The sequence below is a fragment of the Lactuca serriola genome, chromosome 7, assembly GCF_051521515.1.
Source record: "Lactuca serriola cultivar US96UC23 chromosome 7, Lser_US96UC23_V15, whole genome shotgun sequence".
In the NCBI taxonomy this organism is placed as follows: domain Eukaryota; kingdom Viridiplantae; phylum Streptophyta; class Magnoliopsida; order Asterales; family Asteraceae; genus Lactuca; species Lactuca serriola.
In genome coordinates this window covers 169,321,267-169,345,646 of record NC_136414.1, presented here as the reverse complement: position 1 = coordinate 169,345,646, position 24,380 = coordinate 169,321,267, and the positions used below count along the sequence as shown (strand labels likewise).

Here is a 24,380-nt window from a genome sequence, read left to right as displayed (position 1 = left end):
TTATAAAAATAGAAAGTAAGCTACACTATCATGAGAAATAATTAGGTAAAACATACATTTTGTCTATCAGAAAGGAAGGTAAAATTTTAATTTGCTCCCAATTCCAAGTCTTCTCCTAACAGTTCCATGAACCAGGTCCAAGAACTAGTTGTCTCAGCCTCTACCACTGCATATGCTACAGGGTATATTCCATTATTTGAGTCTAGACCCACATCAGTTAGTACCTGCCCAGGATATGGGCCTTTCAAGAATGTACCATCAACTCCCAGGAAATCCCTTAACCCAACTTTGAATCCCAACTTCAATGCACCTAGACATACATATATTCTTCTAAAAGTTCTTGTAGTAGTCGACAAGCATGGTTCAGGATACACATCTATCATAACAGTTGAACTAGGATTAGTGTTTAGCAGTTCCAAAGCATAATCCCTCAGATACCCATATTGAAGTTGGTAGTCCCCACTAATCACATGTTCAGCCTTTTGCTTTGCCCTACCAACCTTTTGAACTGACATACCAAGCTCCAGCTTCTTACACAACTCCTCGTGTAAAGATTTGATTGGAATTTTAGGGTTACTCTGAATTTGTGGAACAATTAAGTTTGCTAAATATTTGGAAGTACAAGCTTTAACTGATCTTGTCTGCAAACATTTATGGACATCATGTACTGTTTTCACCAACCAATCCTTATTCTCACCTGGCCTCGAGATTTGGACTGCCCAAGGACATTTTCCTTTTTTACTAATCACATTTTTTCTCTTGCACTTTACCTTACTTCTAGTTGATGGCCCACTACATTCAACTGTTTTAGTAGATTGTCCCTTGCACTTTACCTTACTTTTAGTTGATGGCCCACCACATTGAACCGTTTCACTAGATTGGCCCACAACAACTTCACATTTGACCCTTATCCTGATTTTAACATTTTTTGCTAAGTATAGGGACCTCCTTGTATTTACAGCATGTGCATGCATGTAGTCCACAACTTCCTTCTTTGTTTTGAAACACTGCCCCACCCTATATGGTTTTAAATGGATCTCCCCATGTGAGCATGGAGTTGACCTACTCAACTCCTTAAGCATTTTTGTCCTTTCATCTTCATAAAATCCTGCATACTGATAATCATCACTTTGAATAACTTCCAACTCTTCATCAACTATATCATTACCTATAATTTCGGTTTGCTTGTTTAAAATTCCATGTTCATCTACATCCACGACATTTTGGAATTCACTCATGTCTACATCCACATCAAATTGCAAGTTAGACTCATGTACAATGTAGTCACTATCATCATAATCATCTCCACTAAAATCAAAACCATCTTCATTCTGACTATAGAAAGCATCTCCACTGTCATCACTTACCATGCCCTCTAGAATTTCCATTTCTACTTGATTGTCTTCACCGTTTGGTACACTGTACTCAGCATCAAAGTCAACATAAGTTGAATAATAATCTGTAAATGCTTCAAATTCATCGAGTCTTACACTTTGTTGTTCATCAATATCTTCACAAATTGGTTCCTCTGCAAGATTGCCTAAATTACCTTTACACACTTCTTCTATGTGGACCATGATCAATCCTTCATTCACATCAATGACATTACTTCGTTGGCTAACTTGAGACATAACATATGGAACAATAGTCTTTGAATGATCCTGACTTTCATCCATATCTATTACCTGTGACTGGTCAACAACATGGTTGGCAGGGTGGTCTAACTCAAGCTTTTTACTACACGATCCTACTTCTCTTCTACAAGGTTTTTTTCTATTAAGTTCTAGTGACACACTCTCAGGTTCCAGTTCCTTAATAACAACTTTGGAAGGAGACTTAAAATAACTAGCTACCCTAGTCTGACCAATTTCAATATAGACCTTTGTAAGTCTGTGCTTAGGGACATAGGAAACCAATTTAAGAACATCTTGGTCATTACCTAAAGGCAATAACCCGTAGTCTAAGGGAAATTCAGGGATACAGAAATGGTAGTAAAGAGTTTGTTCACCTTTGTACCCTAATTCTCGAACCATGTCATTGAGTCCATGGACTGAAAATAAATCAGTGTCAACGTCATCTATGTATGATACAGTACCATCGACGTATTTCCTTCCAGGTGACTTGGTGAAGACACCACTATAGTGTATCTTCAACGTGAAATAGTTATCATATCCCTTTGCAAACACAAAAATAGAAAGGGTAAAGAAGATGATTTATCTTCACGAATACATTCAAGGAAAACAAAAACTTAAGGGTTTTTTTTTTTTTTTTTTTTTTTTTTTTTTTTTTTTAAATGAAAGATCTTACCGTATCTCGATTGCAAGTCCTTCAAACACACATTTTTTTTCATGCAAACACCATATTGACAGAACCATTGTCCTTTGGTGCTGTGCAAACCCTAAACCCCAATTTCGTTACTTGGATGAGAATGATATGTTGAAGACGAAATCACTGTACTCTTGGGAGATGAAGAGTGTTTGGGAGTTGACGTGAAGAAGATAGTGGCATAATCATTTCCCTCAATAAAGAAGAGGGCACAGGTGAAAAGACCGATTTACCCTTATATTATTTTAATGAAATAAGGGTTAACGGTGGGTTTCTAATGGTGTGAGGGATAACGACCATCTGTTAAAAGTTTTGAAAGCACATAGACCATATATGAGATTTTTAAACCACATGAACTAAACTTCAGAATCTAGGAAAACACAGGGACCATTTATGATGTTTTTTCTTAAATTAATTTGTATCTAAAGTAAAAAATGATTTGTACATAATATTTTTTTTAAAATATAATAATTTATGTTTTATAGAGTTGTATGAAACAACATTTTAAAACATATATTATTGTGTATAAAAAAAATTATTACGTATAAATCATCTATGTTAAAATAAACTTGTTTTTTACTTAAGTTTAAATAAATCTTCAATACTATTTTAAAAAAATGTTTTAAAAAATTATAAAATATCTCTTAGGACAATTTACACATAATTATAGTTAATTGTTTATACTTCCAAAATACAAAAAATACAAAGACGGCAAGAAGTTATTTTAATTGCACGAGTCGGATATATAAATCTTCCAAAAATAAATTGAGTAAGCATCAAGCTCTCCAAAAGGCGCGTGACATACGAAAAGAGTAATAGACGGTGTGATGTCACCAACTTATTTATTTATTCCATTATTACCCCCGACCATTAGACGACCTTTACTTATATCATTAAAAAGGCTTTCATTCCACCACAATTTTTTCGAAAGAATCCACCACGCCATTCACGATGAGGAAGCTCTACAACCACAATAAAGGCAAAATCCACCCATCACCACCGCCGTCCGCCACCGCCGATCACTTATCCTTGCTACCGATCGCCATAGCCACTCTCGCCGCCGCCCTTGCACCAGAAGACAAAGAAGTATTGGCATACCTTCTCTCCTGCTCTGTAACCACCACCACCACCACCAACAACAACAACACCAACAATAACTTCTCCGGCAACAGAAAACCCACCAGTAAAATTCACGGCGGAGATGGTGGCGGAGGCGGAGGCGGAAGCCATATTCCGCAATTCAACTGCGACTGTTTTACATGCTACACAAGTTACTGGGTTCGATGGGATGCGTCGCCAAATCGACAACTGATTCATGAAATCATTGATGCTTACGAAGATGGGTTGATTCATAACAAGAAGAGTGGGAAGAACAAGAAAGAAAGAAGAAAGACCAAAGTTTCTTCATCTTCCCCCAACGCGCCGATTATCGCTTCGGAGAAGGTTCCTCACGCGCCGCCGCAAGTCGAGGAAAAATTGATTAACAGTGATTATGATGATGATGGAGATGAAGAGGAATTGATGATTGGGTCATCGTCGGAGAAAGGATCAGTGAGAAAATTTGTAAGTTTCATAGGAGATAGGATTTGGGGTGTTTGGGGGATTTGAATCTTTAATTTTAAATTTTGGTATATTTTGAAGAACAAGAAATCAATTTCTCCATTTTTGTAAATTCAGGGGTGGTTTTTTCTTGTATTTTTTTAAAATCATTTTTCCAAGCGTATAACTTGTAGCAAAATGATGTTTTTTGATTTGTTCTTGAAGTACCAAATGGAAATAAATAAAAATTAGTATTTTTGTAAGTATTTCTTTATTATCATGCTCAATAAATTATGACTCATTGTTCTTATCTTTTGTGTGAATAATATAACCTCTCGTGTTATAAATTTAATATTTAATTTCGACACATGGTTTAGATAAATTATTCTCAAACAAGATAATCAAACTTTACACACTAAATAATATGGATTGTATTAACCAATTTTTAAAGATAATAACAATTTTTCGTATATATTTTTTTATAAGAACAAAAAAATGAAAATATAAATGTAGTAATGTTTATGCACTTGCATGTAATTATGTAAACAATACTAAAAATGATGTTGACACCAACAAAAATCATAAGATTATGTTTGGTAATGTTGTTACCTTACTTAAAATAATGTTTGTGAATTAACCAAATAATGCAATTATATCAAGTAATAAATACTATAGTTACTTGACTGGAAGATCAAATATATAAAGTCAAAATAGGGCGACAACTAGAACGGGGGAGTTTAAACGAACCCTCTGGTCTACGCCATGCTAGATATGGAAGTCAAAACTTGACCAATTCTATAGGACCAAGAGTCTAAAATGGGCAATTAGAAATATTTATAAAGTATTAGAGCATCAATTTGTAAAAGAAAAGTTGTTGCATTTTTTTAATGAAAATATATAATTAGTTTAATACAATAAATAGTAATGCTTTAAATATGTATCTAAGACTTGATATAGTCGATAGACTATGTGGTTTATATTGTGATTTATTATTTGATTTGGTGATATTGGCTTCTTTGTAATAAATACCAAGTCGGTGAACACATGGCTCTCGATCTCATAACTATGAATGGCAAAAGGAATCCAAACTATTATCTCATAACAACATGTTTGACTATTTTTTTGTACAATCCTTACTTGGTTTGTTTAGAAATGGTATTGTATTTAGGAAAAAGTGAAATTTTTCGACAATATAATGGAAAATCTCACTTAAACAAGATTTTTTTTAACCTTCAAATATTATCAAATATCACAAGGGAAAAATAAAAGACCTTCAATGTCTCTCCGACATCAAAGTGTTAGTTGCTCCACTACCTAACTCATGGTACATTGTGTTACAATGCTACGTTATGTCATAAATATGAAATTAAACATGTCAATTAACAAAAATTGTTAGCGATCTCATACCGTTAGTAATTATATATTAAAATATAATTGATAATCATTATCTACCCTCTTGAAATAAATACATGAGATAAATGTTCCATAACCATTTATTTGTTTTTCAACTTGGATCGTAAACTTTATTAATTAATGTTTTGAAAACTAAAACGATATTAATTGTTGAAGATATAACAATTCAAAATACTAAATGAATTTTGTTAATTTTGATAGATGATCACAAAACTCACTCTTACACCAATGTACCAACTTTCCCGATCTGATTTACAAGAGACAATAACATTCGATAGTTATAACTTATTTTACTTGTATCATTCTTTGAAAATTAGTCTAAAAAGCGAACAAAATTATACTTTTTAAAAGGTCTCATTCTTGAACAACCTCTGCTAACCAACCGGTCTGATCACGATGCTGGGTGGAAGCATCGTTGTGATGTCATTGATATGTCTCACATCATACTGGGAACAATGATCTCTGACCTTAAGAAGGACTCAGAAATTTTAGAAGCATATAAAATGTTTTGTCAAGTGAAACAGATATTCCAACAATACAATGATGTATGGTACAAACTTGTTCATATATTGGATACTAGCAAGGTCAATGAGAGTCACAATGTGTGCATTAAAAGGCCTATGGTTTAGAAAAAGGATATGTGTAAAAGACATGGTTATAAATCCAAGAAATAAAGAAAGAACCCCAAGATAGAGCTTGTTTCTATTTGGGAGAAACAAGACACTAGAAGATGAATTGCTCCATTTATCTTACTGGGATAAGAAAGTCTGGTAGGACCAACACTTAAAGTATCTACTTATGGAACTTTTACTTTTTATTCAACATTCAAGTATTCGACACTAAGTGTGAAACTAATATTTGTAAATGTGTTACAAATATTCAAGAAGAGTAAGCCCCTGAGAAGTGTTGGTGATTTGTATCATCAATATTTTTTAAGTGTAATGGGATAAACTTGTTGACTAATGTAATCTTGATAAATATTAAACAAGTAAGGGTCGTGCAAAGTGCACATTTTTTATTCAAATTTAAAGTAGACTGTTATTTACAAGCGAAGCCCCTGCACCACGGGGGTTCGAGGGCAACACACCTGGTAGCGGGGTCCAAGGGGTGGCAACCCCCTAGCGAGGTCCAATGGACAGATCCCCTGGCTGGTTTTGACCATGATTTGAACTCGATTTTAAAGACAATTTAGTGATAGTATTATAGGATTTAATTTATGGTTATGAAACTGTTTTATGAAAGTTTTTCGTTAGCTTTTAGAAATTGGTGTTTATACCTATTTTTGGTCATTTTCGTTTTCTAGTACGATAATAATAACATTCGCATTCTTTGTTCTAGAAAAACACTGATTTTATCCAAATGAGATTTCGATTGTACCATCGAAACACTACAATTTGAAAGTGTATCACGACTCTCTGTGAATCCAAGCAATCGAATCACCATTTTTTTCTAACAAAAATTGAATTATTTTATGAAAATGACGAATGGAGAATCTATAAAGCACATGACTAGTACGTTTGATAAGTTGAACAAATTTGACAGGAAAGATTTTTGTAGATGGCAGAAGAAGATGCGTTTCCTCCTCAATACTCTGAAAGTGGTGTAAGTTCTGAGTACCTCTATGCCAGAATTTGTTATAGATGATGATGGGTTTTATAGGTTACAAAAATCTTATTTTAGCGGAAAAACTTAAACCCTAAGTTCATATGCAACCTAAAGGATTTTTGTTCTCACTATGATTTGCAAAAGCAATTGAATATCAAGAACCTTAAAAGTACATTGCTATTTTCTAAATTAAGAAATGGGTATTAGAAATTAGTTAATCACACACCTTTAGTTTGTTATAGCAAATAAACTAGTGTTCACTCTTCATTGGTGTTTAGAAAGAAAACACCAGAAGTATTGTGTCTCTAATGGATCACACCCAAACCTTAACAATTCAAAGCTAAAGAGGAGAAAAGAGGATAAGGAGGAATTTCGGATCTAAGGCTCTCTTAGAATGATGAATCCAAAATTTTAAACCCTTTGGGTTTATATAGGTGTTAGGGAAGTTGTAGATAAGACTCTCTTTGTTCTCACTATGATTTGCAACAAACAATTAAATATCAAGAACCTTAAAAGTACATTGCTATTTTCGAAATTAAGAAAGGGATGTTAGAAATTACACACCTCTAGTTTGTTATAGCAAATAAACTAGTGTTCATTCTTGATTGGTCTTTAGAAAGTAAGCACCAGAAGTCTCATGCCTCTAATGGCTCACACCCAAACCCTAACAATTGGAAGCTAAAGAGGAGAGAGGAGGAGAATGAGGGTTTTCAGATCTAAAGCTCTCTTAGAATGATGAATCCGAAATTCTAAACCCTTAGGGGTTTATATAGGTTTTAGGGAAGTTGTAGATAAGCTAGGTTTCCTTTTAGATAACCCTTACCCCCATTACTTCCTCCCTAAGGCATTCTAGGCTTCCTTAAAGCCCAAGAAAACCTCTAGAAACCCCTCTAGAACCATCCCCCTTTTGGAAGTTCTAGAATTGGTCAATGTTCAACTTTTGAACATTGTCACCGTAGTCCTTCTACTTTTAATTAATCCAATTAATTCCAACATTATTTCTAGTTAATTTCTGATTAATTCTTAATTAAAGAATACTATTTCTAATTAATATATTATTCTCATAATGTATTAATAAATCATTTATTGTGATTTCCAATTAATTTATTAATCATATAATAAATTAATAAATCAGTCTCTTTTACCAAAAAACATTCCGCTCAATTATTAGGTTTGAGGGCAATCCAAAAGGACTTTACTAATAATTCAAGATTATACTAATTTAGTTATTGGCTTAAACACCTAATCCAATAGTTTCCTACTTGGATAAGTCTAAAACTAAATTACAGGTATAACTTCTAAATCAAACAGAAAAGTGTGCTTTCCAAAACAACTACCGAACTCTGATCCGATCAGATATTGGTCCTTAGATAAGTGATAAAATATTCCTCCGTTCTTCAAGATATCATGTGGACATGAGACGTGGATCAGAATCAATCTCATTGTTCAAACTTTGTTTCCCGATTTCCGATTTGTGATGACGTTATAAGACTTCTAATTGAACACATCAATTAGTCCAGGTTGGGCCCAACACTATATGTCAACACCAAATCATCGAGGGGCCCAAAGATGTTGCTTTTCCCGTCATGGAAAAAGGAACGAATAAACTTTGAATCATATGCTTGTATCCTTTACTCACCAAATAGTACATGACACTACGTTTTATAATATCAAGTTACTGATGCGTTTTCGCAATACCAATGTACAACCGAATTGTAAATTACAACTCATATATCTCCATTTTAAGAATATAAGATATTATCATCTCAAAATTACTCTTGATATAATCCATGAAGTAATTCTCTGAGCGTAGGTTTATCCAATACTCAAATCTCCATTTTCTAAGTACTCATGAACGTTGTAGCAATACAATTGCGATGTATAAACTCCTTAGACAATCTACAATCCAATTCATGACAGTCTTTATTCACTACTTACTTCCTAAAGTATGAGTGACCGTGGAGCTTCAAATAATCAAATTATTCAGGAAGTAAAACATACAAAATGAAACACAAGAATAAATAATTGACAAAGGCAGTAAACAAACGCATAAATAATCTATATTATTCAATCACCAAAATCAATTACATTTATTCTATTACAAGTTTAAAAATAATCATCTAACTAATAAAACTAATTTCATCTCTCAAACCAATGCTCCTAGCATGTTAACTATGTTTAACCCTACTCAGAGCCTTTGTAAGAGGATCTATAGGATTGTATTCTGACAAAACTCTCTTTACTATAGGATGACCTTCTTCAACTCCGTGTATGATATAATGGTGATTTCTTTAAATATGTTTTGATTTACCATGATCTATTGGTTCTTTAGTCAAAGCAACTACTCATTCATTATCACAAAAGAGTTTCATTTGCTCCTAAATGGTTGGAACTACTCCGAGACGACCGATGAAATTCTTCAGCCAAGCCGCTTCCTTTGATGCTTCAATTATTGCTATGTACTTTGATTAACAAGTAGAATCACCCATTGTGTCCTGCTTGGAACTTTTCCAAGTGACTACTCCTCCATTTAACAGAAAAACCAGACAGATTGAGAACGTAGATTGTCTCTATCTATTTGAAAGTTGGCGTCACTATACCCAATTACTCTTAGTGTATCACTGCCACCAAAGACTAGAATCAGATCCTTTGTCCTTTGCAGATACTTGACAATATTCTTTATTGCTGTCCAATGAGCTCTGCTAGGATTTCCCTGAAAACGATTGACCATACTTAAAGCAAAAGACACATCAGGACGAGTACATGTCATAACGTACATTATCGATCCTACAGTTGAAACATATGGTACTCAACTCATTTCTGCTATCTCTCATCTATACTATGGCTTTGATTCTTACTCAACTTGGCATTACTCTGAATAGGCAGCTCTCCTTTCTTGGAATTTTCCATACAAAAATGTTTTAGTACCTTATCCAAGTATGTACTTTGACTAAGGCCAATTAGTCTTTTCTTTCTATCCCTTAAGATTCTTATCCCAAGAATATACGCTCCCTCTCCTAGATCCTTCATAGCAAAACACTTTCCAAGCCAAGACTTTACTTCTTGCAAAGTTGGAATGTCATTTCCTATAAGGAGTATGTCATCAACATACAATACTAGAAAGGTTACTATACTCCCACTAGCCTTGACATACACAACTGAATCATCTTCACTCCTAGAGAGACTAAATTCTTTGACTTTATCATGGAAGAAAAGATTCTAGCTACGGGATGCTTGTTTCAATCCATAAATGGATTTCTCAAGCTTACACACTCTATTAGGAAACTTTGCATCCACAAAACCCTCTGGCTGACTCATGTAAACATCTTCAACCAACTTCCCATTAATGAAAACAATTTTGACATCTATCTGCCATATTTCATAATCATGAAAGGCAACTATGGTGAGAAATATCCTAATAGACTTTATCTTGGCCACTGGTGAGAAGGTCTCGTCATAGTCAATCCCTGGGGTTTGAGTAAAGCCTTTTTCAACCAGTTGTGCCTTGAAAGTGTGTACCTTTCCATCCATGTCGATATTCTTATTGAAGATCCATTTGCAACCCACAGTCTTTCGACTAGGTTCTTGATCAACCAGATTCCAAACTTTGTTATCATACATGGACTTGATCTCGCTATCCATTGCCTCTTTCCACTTGGAAGCTTCAGGGCCTGTCATCTCTTCCTTGTAGTTAGTTGGCTCATCTGATTTACCAGTGTACAATCAATTATAAACTTGTCATCCTCTGTAGTTATATGGAAACCATAGAACTCAGGTGGCATGCTAACTCTACCAGATCATCAAAGAGGTAATGATTTTTCAATTGGCTCAACAGGAGTCTCATCCTCTGGTTTAGTGCTAGTATCTTCTAAGGTTCCTTCACTAGTTTACTCTTGAATATCTTCAAGGTCAATTGTATTCCCACTGTCCTATTTGTATATGGGCTCTCTCTCTCGTGAATGACTCCTCTTCATGCTACAGAGACCACATTCTCACTATGTATGTAGAAAAAATATCCAAAAAACTTTTGTGGGTAACCAATGAAAGTACATCTCTCACTTCTAGGTTCTAGCTTTTCATTAGTTTCTCATCTAACAAAAGCTCCACAACCCCAAACCTTGATATGTGCCAACAAGGGAACTTTCCTTGTCCACATCTCGTGAGGTGCTTTGACAACCTTCCCCTGGTAGGGAAAAGATTGAGGATATGGGAAACCATCTATAAATTATACCCTCAGAAAGAAATCGGAAGAGAAGCTCGACTTATCATGGAACAACCCATGTCTAACAAGGTCTGATTACGCCTCTCAGCCACACCATTAAGTTGTGATCTCCTAAGAGGAGTCAATTGTGAAACAATTCCATATTCCTTGAGGTAGTCGTGGAACTTGATACTAAGGTACTCTCCGCGTCTGTTAGATCAGAGCATCTTTATCTTCCTGACTAATTGATTCTCGACTTTATGTTTAAACTCTTTGATCTTTTCAAAGGTTTCTGATTTATGCTTGATTAAGTAGATATAACCTTATCTGTTATTCTCATCTGTATATGTCACATAAAATCGATTAGCATCCCTTCTAGTGGATCTAAAGGGCCCACACACATCTGTTTGTATGAGATCCAACAAACCCTCACCTCTTTCATAAGATCCAGTGAAAGGTGATTTTTTCATCTTCCCTAAAAGACAAGATTTACATTCATCATCTAGCCTTAAGTCAAATGATTCAACACTCCATCCTTTTGGAGTTGGGTGATGCATTTCTTGTTAATGTGTCGAAGACAACAATGCCACAAGCATGCCTTGTCTAAACCATTAGACGAATCGATATGAAATACACTATTACCTAAGCTATCAACACAAATCACAATTTCATACACACCACTACAAGGTAAAGCTTCAAACATAAAAATTCCATTTTTTATAAACCAAAATGGATCCATTTATGTCATTAAACAAATATCGAAAACCTTGTTTAAAAAGTGCATGAAAAGAAATAATTTTTCGCATCATTTCTGACGAATTTCAACAATTAACTAAAGCTAATCTAACATTACTACTAAGAATAAGACTATAAGTTCCAATCTCGGTAACAGGAGAAGATCGCCTATTGCCCATTATTAGATTCATCCTTCCATGCTTCACCACTTCACTTTCTCTTATTCCTTGCAAATCAAAATAAATGTGAAAACCACATCCTTTATCAAAGACCCAAGAATGAGTAGGCTGTGAGTTATTAGTTTAAGTAGTGTAAATACATGTCGACGATGGCTTCACTTTGACATCCTTGATGTTATGTAATTACTTGGGGAAACTTCATTTCCAATGGCCCTTATCATTACAATAGAAGCAAATGACCTCTTTGGGATCACTAACAAAAGGAATGTTAGAGTTGTGCTTTGCTTTTGGTCCATTGCTAGATGACCCAACATGGGCCTTGCCCTTCTAAATTTTATTAGGAGCACCTTTCCTTTTATTTTCTTTGTTTTTTCCAATGGAAAGGACATGAGCATTAGTAGAGGTAATATTTTGATTCTTCTTCATTCCTGACTAAGCCATTCACAACAAGTTTTGGATTTAGGACAATGTGGTTTCTATGTTGTTCAAATGATAATCCAAAATGAAATGATCATAACAAAGTGACAAAGAGTTAAGGACCATGTCTGTGGTCAACTCCTCGTCGAAATTCACATTTAGCCTTTCAAGGTACTCCACGTATCTTTGCATTCTTTGCACGTGATTACAGACATACTCTCCTACCTTCAATTTGCAAGCCATTAGAGATTTGATGACCTCATACTTTTCTTGATGAGCTCTTATGGCCAGTAGTCCTCATAGAACTTTTGCAACTCAGAAATCATGGTGGCAACCATGATCCAAGCAACCTTAGTCACGTCGTCATAATGTTTCTTGTAGGAGGCTATTTCTTCAAGAGTAACTGTGGCCTCATCGATCTCAACGAGTTATTTCTCAAGGATATATTCTTTGCCCTCGTATCGAAGAGCCATCTTGATGTTGCGCATCTAATCAATGTAGTTAGTGTCATCCATTGTCACCTTGGACAAGATCGTGAGTAGTGAAAAGATATGGGTAGAGTTTTGATAAGCAGAAGCATCACTAGGAGTAGACATCTGTGGAGAAAAAAGAAGTTTTAGTTAAATGGTATTAATCCTTAATATTTTAACCCATAATAAATATTTATGGCTAGGATCCAATATAGAAATTCACAATTATGAAGAGGATGTCATAATCTTATTGCGAATTTATGAAATGTAGGTAAATTTGAACTACGAAATTTCTAGATTTTTTGAGATTCATTGAATCTTATCAATGACATGTTTAATCTCAGATTATGCTCTTCTATTTGTGACTGGGGTGTTGAGGATCACAAACAAGATGTGAATAACCATACAAATATGATTAACACTCTCAATGTCATTTATCATCAATAATTAATGTATTGGTTAACCACACACACTCCATTAACAATGATAATTTTTGAGATGCCCATTATTACTCTTTATAGTCACTATTAGTGTGATGGTTAACCACACACACTCCACTAACTACATTTAAAGCATAATGTGTAATTTTATGCATTAGCATACTTTTTGCATTTTTTCTAAAGTAAATAAGAGTGGAATTTTTATAAATGGTTTAGTTACTTTATATCATTATACTTATAATGAGATTATGTCATATCAAATTTTTTTGGCTAACGACGATCTGCCATACAATAAAGTCGTAGGTAAGAGTGGATACCCAATAGTGGTCATTTTATAGACCAGTTCCTTAAACTCTTATTATAGTATGGCTTCATGAATGAGGCGTACTAGCAATTTGACTGAATTATCTTATACATATAATATATTAATCTTTATATATATATATATATATATATATATATATATATATATATATATATATATATATACAATATAAGGTGTATTTTAAAACTTTTCTATAATACTAGGTTTAAATATAAAATTTCGAAATTAATATAAAAATTAATTTAATTTAAAAAAATAAACCAGTTTTGATTTAATCTTTATATTTTAATTAAACAATTAAATTAATTAAATCATTTTGGATTAAATAATTATTTATAATTAACCAATTAATAAAGTAATTCAAATTCAATCCTAATCCTATGCCTTATGATTTTCGAAAATAGGTTAGGGTTTATTAGATTTTAATTGTTCATATTTTAAGGCTTTTAAAATAACAAATAAGGAAACAAGGTAAACCCTAAAAGGGGCTCCTCAATTTTTGAAAATGAATAAGGAGACCAGAGTTTCTAAAATCCTTGAAAAATCGAAAATATGAGGGTGGAGGCTAGGGTTTCAAGAACCTTAGTAAATTTCAAAAATTGTTTCCTTAGGGTTTAGTTTCTATAAACCCTAACTTTGATCTATTCAACTTTGTGCAAGATCAATGAGAACAATGGTTCTGATACCACTGATGGGTTTTATAGGTTACAAAAATCTTATTTTGGCGGAAAAACATAAACCTTAAGTTCACATGCAACCTAAAGGACCTTTTTTTTCACTATGATTTGCAACAAACAATTACTTAAGCTACCTAAACAAAGATAGGGGAGCGCCTAAAAATACATTTCTATTTTCTAAATTAACAAAGGGATATTAGAAATTACATACCTTTAGTTTATTATAGCAAATAAACTAGTATTCCTTCTTGATTGGTCTTTAGAAAACAAGCACCAGAAGTTTCGTACCTTTAATGGCTCACACCAAAAACCTAGCAATTAGAAGCTAGAGAGGAGAGAGGATAATAAGGATGAATTTTGTATCTAAGGCTCTCTTAGAATGACGAATCCGAAATTCTAAATCCTTAGGGCTTTATATAGGTGTTAGGGAAGTTGTAGATAAGGCAGGTTTCCTTTTAGATAACCCTTACCCCATTGATTCCTCCCTAAGGCATTCTAAGCTTCCTTAAAGCCCAAGAAAATTTCTAGAAACCCCTCTAGATCATCCCCGTCTTTGGAGGTTCTAGAGTTGGTCAATGTTCAACTTTTGAGCATTATCACTTTTAGTCTTTCTACTTTTAATTAATCCAATTAATCCCAAAATTAATTCCAATTAATTCTTAATTAAAAAATACTATTTATAATTAATATATTATTCTCATAATATATTAATAAATCATCTATTTTGATTTCTAATTAATTTATTAATCATATAATAAATTAATAAATCAGTCTTTCTCTCCAAAAAGCATTCTGATCAATTACTAGGTTTGAGGGAAACCTAAAGGACTCTGCTAATAATTCAAGATTATACTAATTTAGTTATTGGCTTAGACACCAAATTGAATAGATGAAACCTTAGAAGTGTTTAAGTGGAGATCAAAGTGGAAGAATGATGACTACATATGTTGTGGCCACATTCTAAATGGTATGTCTGACTCTCTATTTGATGTTTATCAAAATGTCGTATCTGCAAAGGAACCATGAGATTCACTAGAATCCAAGTATATGGAAAAAGATGCTTATAGTATGAAGTTTCTAATCAGTAACTTTATGAATTAGAAGATGGTTGATACCAAGCATGTCATGGAATAATTTCATGGGTTGTTATAGATTATGGGGTAATTTGTCTAACATAATCTAAAGATGGATGAAGTTATATTAGTGGTTGTCATTATTGAAAAACTGCCTCATTAATGTGAAGATTTTAAACATAATCTAAAACATAACAAGGAAGAGTTAACTTTTGTTCAACTTGGAGTCATGTTAGGATTGAAGAATCTTCGAGGACTCAAGAACTTGACAATAATCCTAAAGGTAAGAATCAAGTTGGCTATTATTCTATGAATATGGTGGAAGGTGATGGATCAAAGAATTCCACCAAGTCTAAAAAAAGAAAGTACAAACATGGAGATGACAAATCATCCAAAAAAAAAAGTCTAAATTAGTTTATTGGAACTGTGGGAAACCTGGTCATTTCAAGAAGGATTGTCGTATTCGTAAAGTGAACAAAAATGTTGGTCCAAGTGGGTTTAAGGATCTAGAAAAGCAATAAGGTCCGAATTCAAATTTAGTGTAGAATTTCAAGTATGTTTAGAATTATGTTTCTATAATTTCTTAAGCATTTTATGTGCATGATGATGATGTTTCTTGGTGGGTTGATTTTGGTGCAACAAGTCATGTTTGTAAGGATCTTTGTTAGTTTAAAGACTATCAATCAATTGAAGATAGATCTGTTGTGAAGATGGGCAATATTGCAACTGAACCAATCAAAGGATTAGGGATTGTTTTGCTTAATTTTACTTATGGAAAATGTTTATGTTTAGACAATGTGTTGTATGTACCAGGGATTCAAAAGCATCTCTTATATGAAATTGTATTAAATAAATATGTCTACAAACAAGTGTTTGGAAAGTGACAAGTATATCTTTTCAAGACATGATACTTTTGTTAGATTTGATTATGTATGTAATGGTATTGATATGCCCTTATTTAATTATATATTTTAGGTCATTATCTTTATATATTTGATAAAAATGTTTTATTTATATATAAATGACACTTAATATGCTTTGAAATGGATAATTATAGGTAAAATCATAGCTTAGATGCAAAAGGAAGAGAATGGAGTTAAAAAAACACGAAAAATGATGAATATGTAAAAATAAGCAAAAAGCGTACCTTTCTTCTTTAAAAGGTGTGTCGCAACCCTTCAGAAAAACAAAAAAAAAATATGAAATCTGAAATCACGTTTGTATCAAATACGGATTCACTCCGCGACGTGATTTGGGCATTCCCATGCTGCGGTTCCGTTGTTTTCTACAAATATCCAAGATTTTCAACCCTATTTAGTGTGCATCCATTGTCAGCCTTAGGTAACAAGTTATAAGTCATTTTTTTACTTCTAGATGCCATTTTGGGTTGATTTTGAAGCTATAGAGCCAATAGGAGCAAGGATTTGAAGATTCAAGCGCTAAAAGCATGGAGATTTCACTTCAGGTTTGTTTGATGATCGTATCTTGCAATCTTTTGGTGATATTTTTCTTCTTTAGTTGACTGATTACGGGGTAAAAACGTTATGTTTTCACTATAGTAGATATAACCCTATGACTTGGTGTTAATCCGTTAATTGAGTATTTAGTTTTATCTAACTTATTATGTCAAGTTTGATTGGAGATCCACATGTATAAAAGGTTGTCGATTTCTTACTTATTGCTGAATTAATAGAGTTTATGTAACATCCCAAAAACCCAGGATAAAATTTTCATTTTTAACATAATATAACATCCATTCTTAATAAAGTTACATTCAGGATTAATCATTTATCCATAAACCATTGTTTAGAAATCAAAGTTATAATGAAGACAATATGAAAATTTGGATCATCAAACTGCTGATGTGTGTGTATAGTCATGCCTTCGCAATCCGATAAGTACCTCCAAAATATTTAATCCATGTACAACTGTAAGCACAAAGCTTAGTGAGTTCCCTAAAATATCTGATACATCACAACATAATAATCAACTATGGGTTATCAGCAAGCCTGGGGACTATTAGCAATCCCTGTGGGCTAACATCACACCATATGGATTAACAGCACACCCCCAGGTTATCAGCAACCCTGGGGACTATTAGTCCCATGGACTTTCAGCAGTCCAGGAGTTATCAGCAACTTAGTTCACATATAACAGTAATCAACACATAAGACCCAACTGGTCAACATGCACATACTACCACACATGCAAGTATAATGAGAGGAGTCAGAGGACTCACCTGACTCACAAACTCGGTTAGAACTCAACTCAATATCGCGTCGACCACAACTAACTGCTCTCCCTGCCAAAATGATGGGTGCTAGACACATCCTAACAATCCAAACAAGGTAAACCCTAAGTTTAGCTTCTAAAAATAGAAATTTGACCACAAAGTTAACCCATGTCAAAAGTCAATGGTCAAAGTCAAATTCAACGACCCATTATGTCAACCAATGACCCTCACATCAAGACCAACCCTTGGTCATGTCGTGAGATGTAACTCGACCCAATTCCAACTTGACTCATCCTAACTCGGCCAACTCAATCATGAATAACTCACTAGACTGACCTCACGACGTGAGCATCCCGTTGTCACGTCGTGAGCCCCAAAAAGCTTAGCAGAAAATGGGACTTTTCAGTCTTATGTCGTGAGCATTGGCTGAAACCAAAATCCAAAGATTCAAGTCCTTAATCCATTAAGCCTTTCACGCCAACTTTTCCAGGAGCCAAATGGAACTCCAAAGGTCCATAAAAATGATTGCTTGATGTACATGCATGCCTCATGCATGTCCTCCATCTACTCTAGGTCAATATGAAGAGATTAAACCAAAATCCTCATGCATAGGCCCAATAATCAACCAACTTCGAGATCTGAACCATAATCATACTCCAAGGACCCTTAGAATACATAAAGTTTCCAACTTTATGTATTCCTTCCATTCAAACTTGCTTAACCATCAAAAACATGGGATAACAACTTAGATCTAACCACCTTAAGCAATAAAGTTTGAGCCTTTGACACTTACAAAGGTTCAGAAACCATATGGGATGATGATGATGATGTTACCTTACAAGCTTCACCAATATATCACCTTCTTCTCCTTCCTCTTTTCTTCTTCAAGCCAAGAAATGCTCCAAAAGTCCAGGAATCAACCAACGAATGAGGGTTTGGGTTTTTCTGATGTAAAAGGGTGTTGGAGGTTGGTAATGAGCCCTAAAAATTACTTATAGGGCCTTAAATATGAACCAAAAAAATACTAAAAGACAATAGGCTTGGTTTGCAACTGTTCTTACATCCAGAGACCTTATGTCTCACGTTGTGAGATCGATTTCGAAGTACAATTCTCATATATACCCTTGTCACGTCGTGACCAGTGGGTGGTCACATCATGACACACTTTTTCCTCTGAAAACCAACCTTTTGACTCCTCGAAACCCTAAATCGATCCATCCTGGAAAATGAGTGTTACGGTTTAGATGACCGTTCTAAGTTTGTTGATTTGAAAAATAGTTGTTCACGATCATTGACAATTTTGACTAGAGTTTGATCATAACCTAGGGTTAGGTAAATAAATTTATAAGCTTTAATTTGTGTACACGTATTAGATGACTATTCTATGTGTGATTTAATTTCTAATGACCATTAGGATTAATTTTTTTTGCTTAATACAATTTGAACAATGAATTTGGAGATAATTAATGACATGACGATGAAATTAAGAGTCTTTATATTCATTAGTATTTGAACTGATCATATAAACAAATCAAATTAGGATTCGGTAATAATAACTAGATATTCATTGCAGTTATTTTGGAATCCACCATGTTTGAAAACCAAATTAAATATACGTAAAAACATCTTTATTTATCTTGTCTCTAAACTTAATATTCAATTTTCTTTGTTTCATTTCTAGTTCAATTGAGTTTAAAGAAAACCTCCCTTTTATTTTACTGTTATAAGTTTAATTAAAATTTGTATTATTTGATCTAAACCATCCCTGTAACATCTATTTTTCCAGGTACTTTCTTTTGGACCTTTGAGTTATGAATTGTTTGCAAGAAGGGTCCCTATTGGATTTCGTGACTTTTGGGTGCTGCTTGAGTGCACTAAGCGTACTGAGACCCACGCCAGTACGTTGCGGGTACTCTAATATGTTGGGCATACATGGTTCAAACCAAGACCCTAATATTTAGGGTTTGTGCACGATTTAAGCGCCATTATAGCCCCAAGACCTTTCCATTTATCAACCTCCATCCCAAGATCGACCCTCCTTGCAAACCCTAGTTCATTTTGAGTATTTTAAGCTTTTGAATTGAGTTGTGTGCATCCTTGTTCATGAAGAAGGACCTTCAAGGAGTAGGCTTTACTCTTAAGACTTTGGATCCAACATCTTCTCTTCATTGTGTAGCATTTGAAGGTATAAAGCTCCAAACTTGGTTTATGTTTCTTTAGATCTTAGCTAAGCCTTGATTTTCATATTTTTATCCCAAAACCAAGAGCTTGATGAGTAGGAGGTACTCTAAAGCCTTTAAGGTGTCCTTTTCAGAGGTTTTAAGGAGTTGTAAGTCATAAAAATGCAATCTTGGATCTTGATTTGTCCCCATGCAAGAGTTATGGTGTAGGAAAAGGTTTGAGTAAGCTAGGTTTTAGTATTAGGCTTCTAGTAGCCATACAAAGGCATAAAGTTTGCAACTTTATGGCCTTAGGGGTCTTATTAAGCTTAGATCTGAAAATTGGTCGTAGGATCTTAAGGCATTATGACCTTATTATGGGTTTTTTTTGTCTCAGAGGAGCATATGTTGGGTGTTACTCCCAGTATGCCACACATACTGTGCCTCAATCAGGGCTTTGTTTGTTTAGTTAGCACGGGGATTTTTGAATTCCAGCAGCCCAAGCATTTATCGGGTTTTTCATCAGTTGTGATGAGTCTCCTAATTAGATCCATGGGTTGAAGGCACCACTGCCGGCCCATTGTTTGTTGTGTAGAATCTTAGATACCTTGTGCTAATTGTAAGGAAGACCAGGATCTGGCTCTTGACATTTTCATGAAAGACCAGGGTCTGGCCCCTCGCAGTTATATGAGAGACCAGGATCTAGCCCCTGGTATTTGTATGCAAGGCCGGGAGTTTTCCCTTGGCACTAAACGGAAAGATCATGGTTTGGACCATGGTAGGAAATGATTACATGAATATGATCTGGCCCATAGTTTTTATCTTTTTTCATGTGTGGTATGTGGCACTTGGGGGAACTCACTAAGCTTTATGCTTACATTTTATGTTTATGATTTCAGGTACATCCAGTTCCAAAGGGAAGGGCCCGATGTGATGGAACAACATCCACCCCTCATGATTTATGCATTTGATACATTTGTACTCTGATGTTTTGGATATTATTGATGGATTTTAAGCATAAGAACAATCCTATGTGCTCATACAAACCCTAATGCTTGGATCTAGGTTTCTCTATTGAACATGCAATGAATCCAAGACTTGCAAACCCTAATCTAGCATACATAATTCAAAATTAACACTATAAAACAAATCTAGGTGATTACCTCTTTCAATTGGCTTGATATCCTTTGAATCTTCTTCTTCTTGAGCTTAGAGTCACAAGTGTAACTCCTCTAATGGCTTACAAACGCCACACGCAAGAAGGCAACTTTGAGAGAGGAGGGAGGATACTTAATTTCGGCCTAGGGTTTATCTTGGGAAGCAATTCGGCCGAAAATTGAAGGCTAGGGGTCTTATTTATACTGTAGGGTTGCTAGGGTTTCAGTCTAAACCCTAATGGACAGCTTAGTCACCAAGCAGCCCAAGGAACCTTCTAGAATAAGGCCTTGGACGAAAATATGATGATCCTTCATCATAATTTCGTTCCCCCTTAGTCCATTAGGTTTCCCAGCTCAAAACTCAACTATCACACATTTGACAGTTTATGCCCCTTTATTTAATTAACCTCTTTTAGTCACCAAATTAATTCCTAATTAATTTATGACTAATACTAACTAAATAAATATGGTTTCTCATTTAATATATCATTCTCATAATATATTAATAAATCATATTATCCTCTTTCTCTCATCAAATTACCCTATCAAGTTGCTTCGATGAAGGCAACCCAAAAGGACCATGCACAACCGGGTCAAGTACATACCAAATATAGTTACGAGCTTAGACACTAATCCAACAGTCCCCCACTTAGATAAGTCTAGTAACTATATCTCACATATGACTTCAGAATCTGGTTTAGCAATCATAGCTCTTATATGCTACTATCAACTCTAATCAAAATCTTGTCCTTTAGATAAGGGATCATTTAATCCTCTGTTCTATATATCATGCTGACAATCACATGGAACATAGTCATACTTATCGTTCAACATATTGTTCCTCGATCTCTGATTTGTTTGACATAGAACATAGTTGAACACATCAACTTTGTCCTGACCGGGCCCGACACATAATTCAAACCAAATCATCAAGTGGCCAGACATCGTTTTTATCCTCTTAGAATAAAAGGAACAGATAAACTTCGACTTATATGCTTTTATTATTCACTGGCTAAATCATACACAATAATGTGTTTTCTTACATCAAGTTACTGACGCGTTTATGCATTGTCAATGCACAACTAACCAATAAACAATAACAATATCTCTAGGTTTAAAGATTATATGATATTATCGTCTTGGGATCACTCGTGATAAATTCCATGAAGTGATACAAGCAAGCGCGGGTTTATTCCAATGCTCAAATCACAATTCATAAGCACTCATGAATCTTTGCAGCAAACCTTTGCCATGTCTAAAGTTTTTAGACAATCTACAAACAAATTCATGACAGTCTTCGTTCATATCTACTTCCAACATATGAGTGACTGCGGACTGTTTGAATAATCTTATTATTCAGGAAGTTAAAACATGAAAAGTTGAAAAAACAGATAAATAATCAACACCAAATAGTATCTTTACTTATAAATAACACAACTTCATTTATTCATCAAATGTCAAGTACAAATTTATCCATTACACATTTCCTATCTAATCTAAACTTATATAGTCCTTCAGCCCAATGCTCCTAGCGTGCTGCAAGTGCTTAACCCTGCTCAGTCCCTTCGTAAGGGGATCTGCTAGGTTATCTTCTGACGATACCCTCTTCACTATGAGGAGTCCTTCTTCTACCCGATGTCTAATGAAATGGTATTTTCTGTCGATATGTTTGGATCTGCCGTGATCCCTAGGTTCCTTGGTTAAGGCAACCGCTCCTTCATTATCACAGAAAATCTCCATGGGATCCTTTATGGATGGCACAACTCCAAGGTCTACAATGAAGTTCTTCAACCATATTGCCTCTTTCGACGCTTCACTTGCTGCAATGTACTCTGATTCCCACCGAGGACTGGAAACCATACCTTGGTCCTCCAAAGGTACTTAAGAATATTCTTGACATCAATCCAATGCGCTCTACTAGGGTTCCCTAGATATTTGTTGACCATGCTCAAAGCGAAGGCCACATCAGGGCGAGTACAAGTCATAACGTACATGATAGAGCCAACTGCGGAAGCATAAGGTACTCGGCTCATATCAGCTATTTCTGCCTCTGTACTTGGGCATTGAGTCTTACTCAACTTGGTATTGCTTTGGATTGGAAACTCCCCTTTCTTGGAGTTTTCCATACTAAAACGCTTTAGTACCTTATCCAAGTATGTATCATGACTGAGTCCTAGCAGTCTTTTACTTCTGTTTCTTACTATCCTTATTCCCAGAATCTATGCAGCCTCTCCGAGGTTCTTCATAGCGAAACACTTCCCAAGCCAGGACTTGACCTCCTGTAAGGTTGGGATGTCATTTCCTATGAGCAGTATGTCATCGACATACAATACGAGGAAGCTTACTATACTCCTACTGGCCTTGACATACACACATGACTCATATTCGCTTCGCAGAAAGCCAAACTCTTTGACAATCTCGTCAAAACAAAGATTCCATCTGCGAGACACTTGCTTTAATCCATAAATGAATTTCTCAAGCTTACACACTCTATTTGGATTCTTCGCATCGACAAAACCCTCTGGCTGATTCATGTAAACATCTTCAGCCAACTTTCCATTAAGAAAAGCGGTTTTCACGTCCATCTTCCATATTTCATAATCATGAAATGCAGCTATTGAGAGCATCACCCTAATATACTTTATCTTTGCAACTGGTGAGAAGGTCTCATCATAGTCAACTCTAGGAGTTTGAGTAAAGCCCTTCGCAACTAATCGCGCTTTATAAGTGTGCACATTCCCATCCATGTCTATCTTCTTCTTGAAAATCCACTTGCACCCGACTGTCTTACGACCCGACACATTATCAACCAAATTCCAAACTTGGTTGTCGTACATGGATTGAATCTCGTTGTCCATTGCCTCCTTCCATTTAGCAGACTCTGGGCCTGCCATGGCTTCCTTGTAGCTACTAGGTTTGTCCAAGTTTACTAGTGTACTATCACTAATAAAGGTATCCCCTTCAGTAGTAATATGGAATCCATACAACTGGGGTGGGACACTAGCCTTACTGGAACATCGAAAAGGTAAGGATTCGTCAACAAGTTCAACAGGAGTTTCCTCCTCAGGTTGAGTTCCAGTATTAGAAGTTCCTTCATCGCTTTGTTCTTGAATCTCTTCAAGATCAATTTGCCTCCCACTGTCCTCTTGGCTTATGAGTTCTCTTTCTCAAAAAACCCCTCTCCTCGCAACGAAGACAACATTGTCACTCGGTCTGTAGAAGAGATAGCCAAAGGAGGTCTGTGGATAGCCGATGAAATAACACTTCTCACTACGAGGTTCGAGCTTGTCGTGAGTCTCTCGTCTTACGAAAGCCTCGCAACCCCAAACCTTGATATGTTCCAACGAGGGAGCTTTCCCTATCCACATTTCGTGAGGTGTTTTGGCAACCTTCTTGGTGGGAACTAAATTAAGGATATGGGCAGCCGTCTCT

The 24,380-nt window shown here is 35.0% G+C and overlaps 1 protein-coding gene across 1 annotated transcript; it reads left to right on the top strand.

Moving 5' to 3' along the window:
• Positions 1–3,223: 3,223 nt before the first annotated feature.
• LOC145063618 (uncharacterized) lies at positions 3,224–4,127 on the top strand. The gene has a single exon (XM_079011218.1). It carries the CDS (start codon positions 3,277–3,279, stop codon positions 3,931–3,933), a length of 657 nt encoding a protein of 218 aa, XP_078867344.1. The 5' UTR covers positions 3,224–3,276; the 3' UTR covers positions 3,934–4,127.
• The last annotated feature ends 20,253 nt before the right edge of the window (positions 4,128–24,380 follow it).

Excerpts from the sequence above, each read along its gene's own strand:
- LOC145063618 (XM_079011218.1), top strand. The coding sequence starts at position 3,277 with ATGAGGAAGCTCTACAACCACAATAAAGGCAAAATCCACCCATCACCA.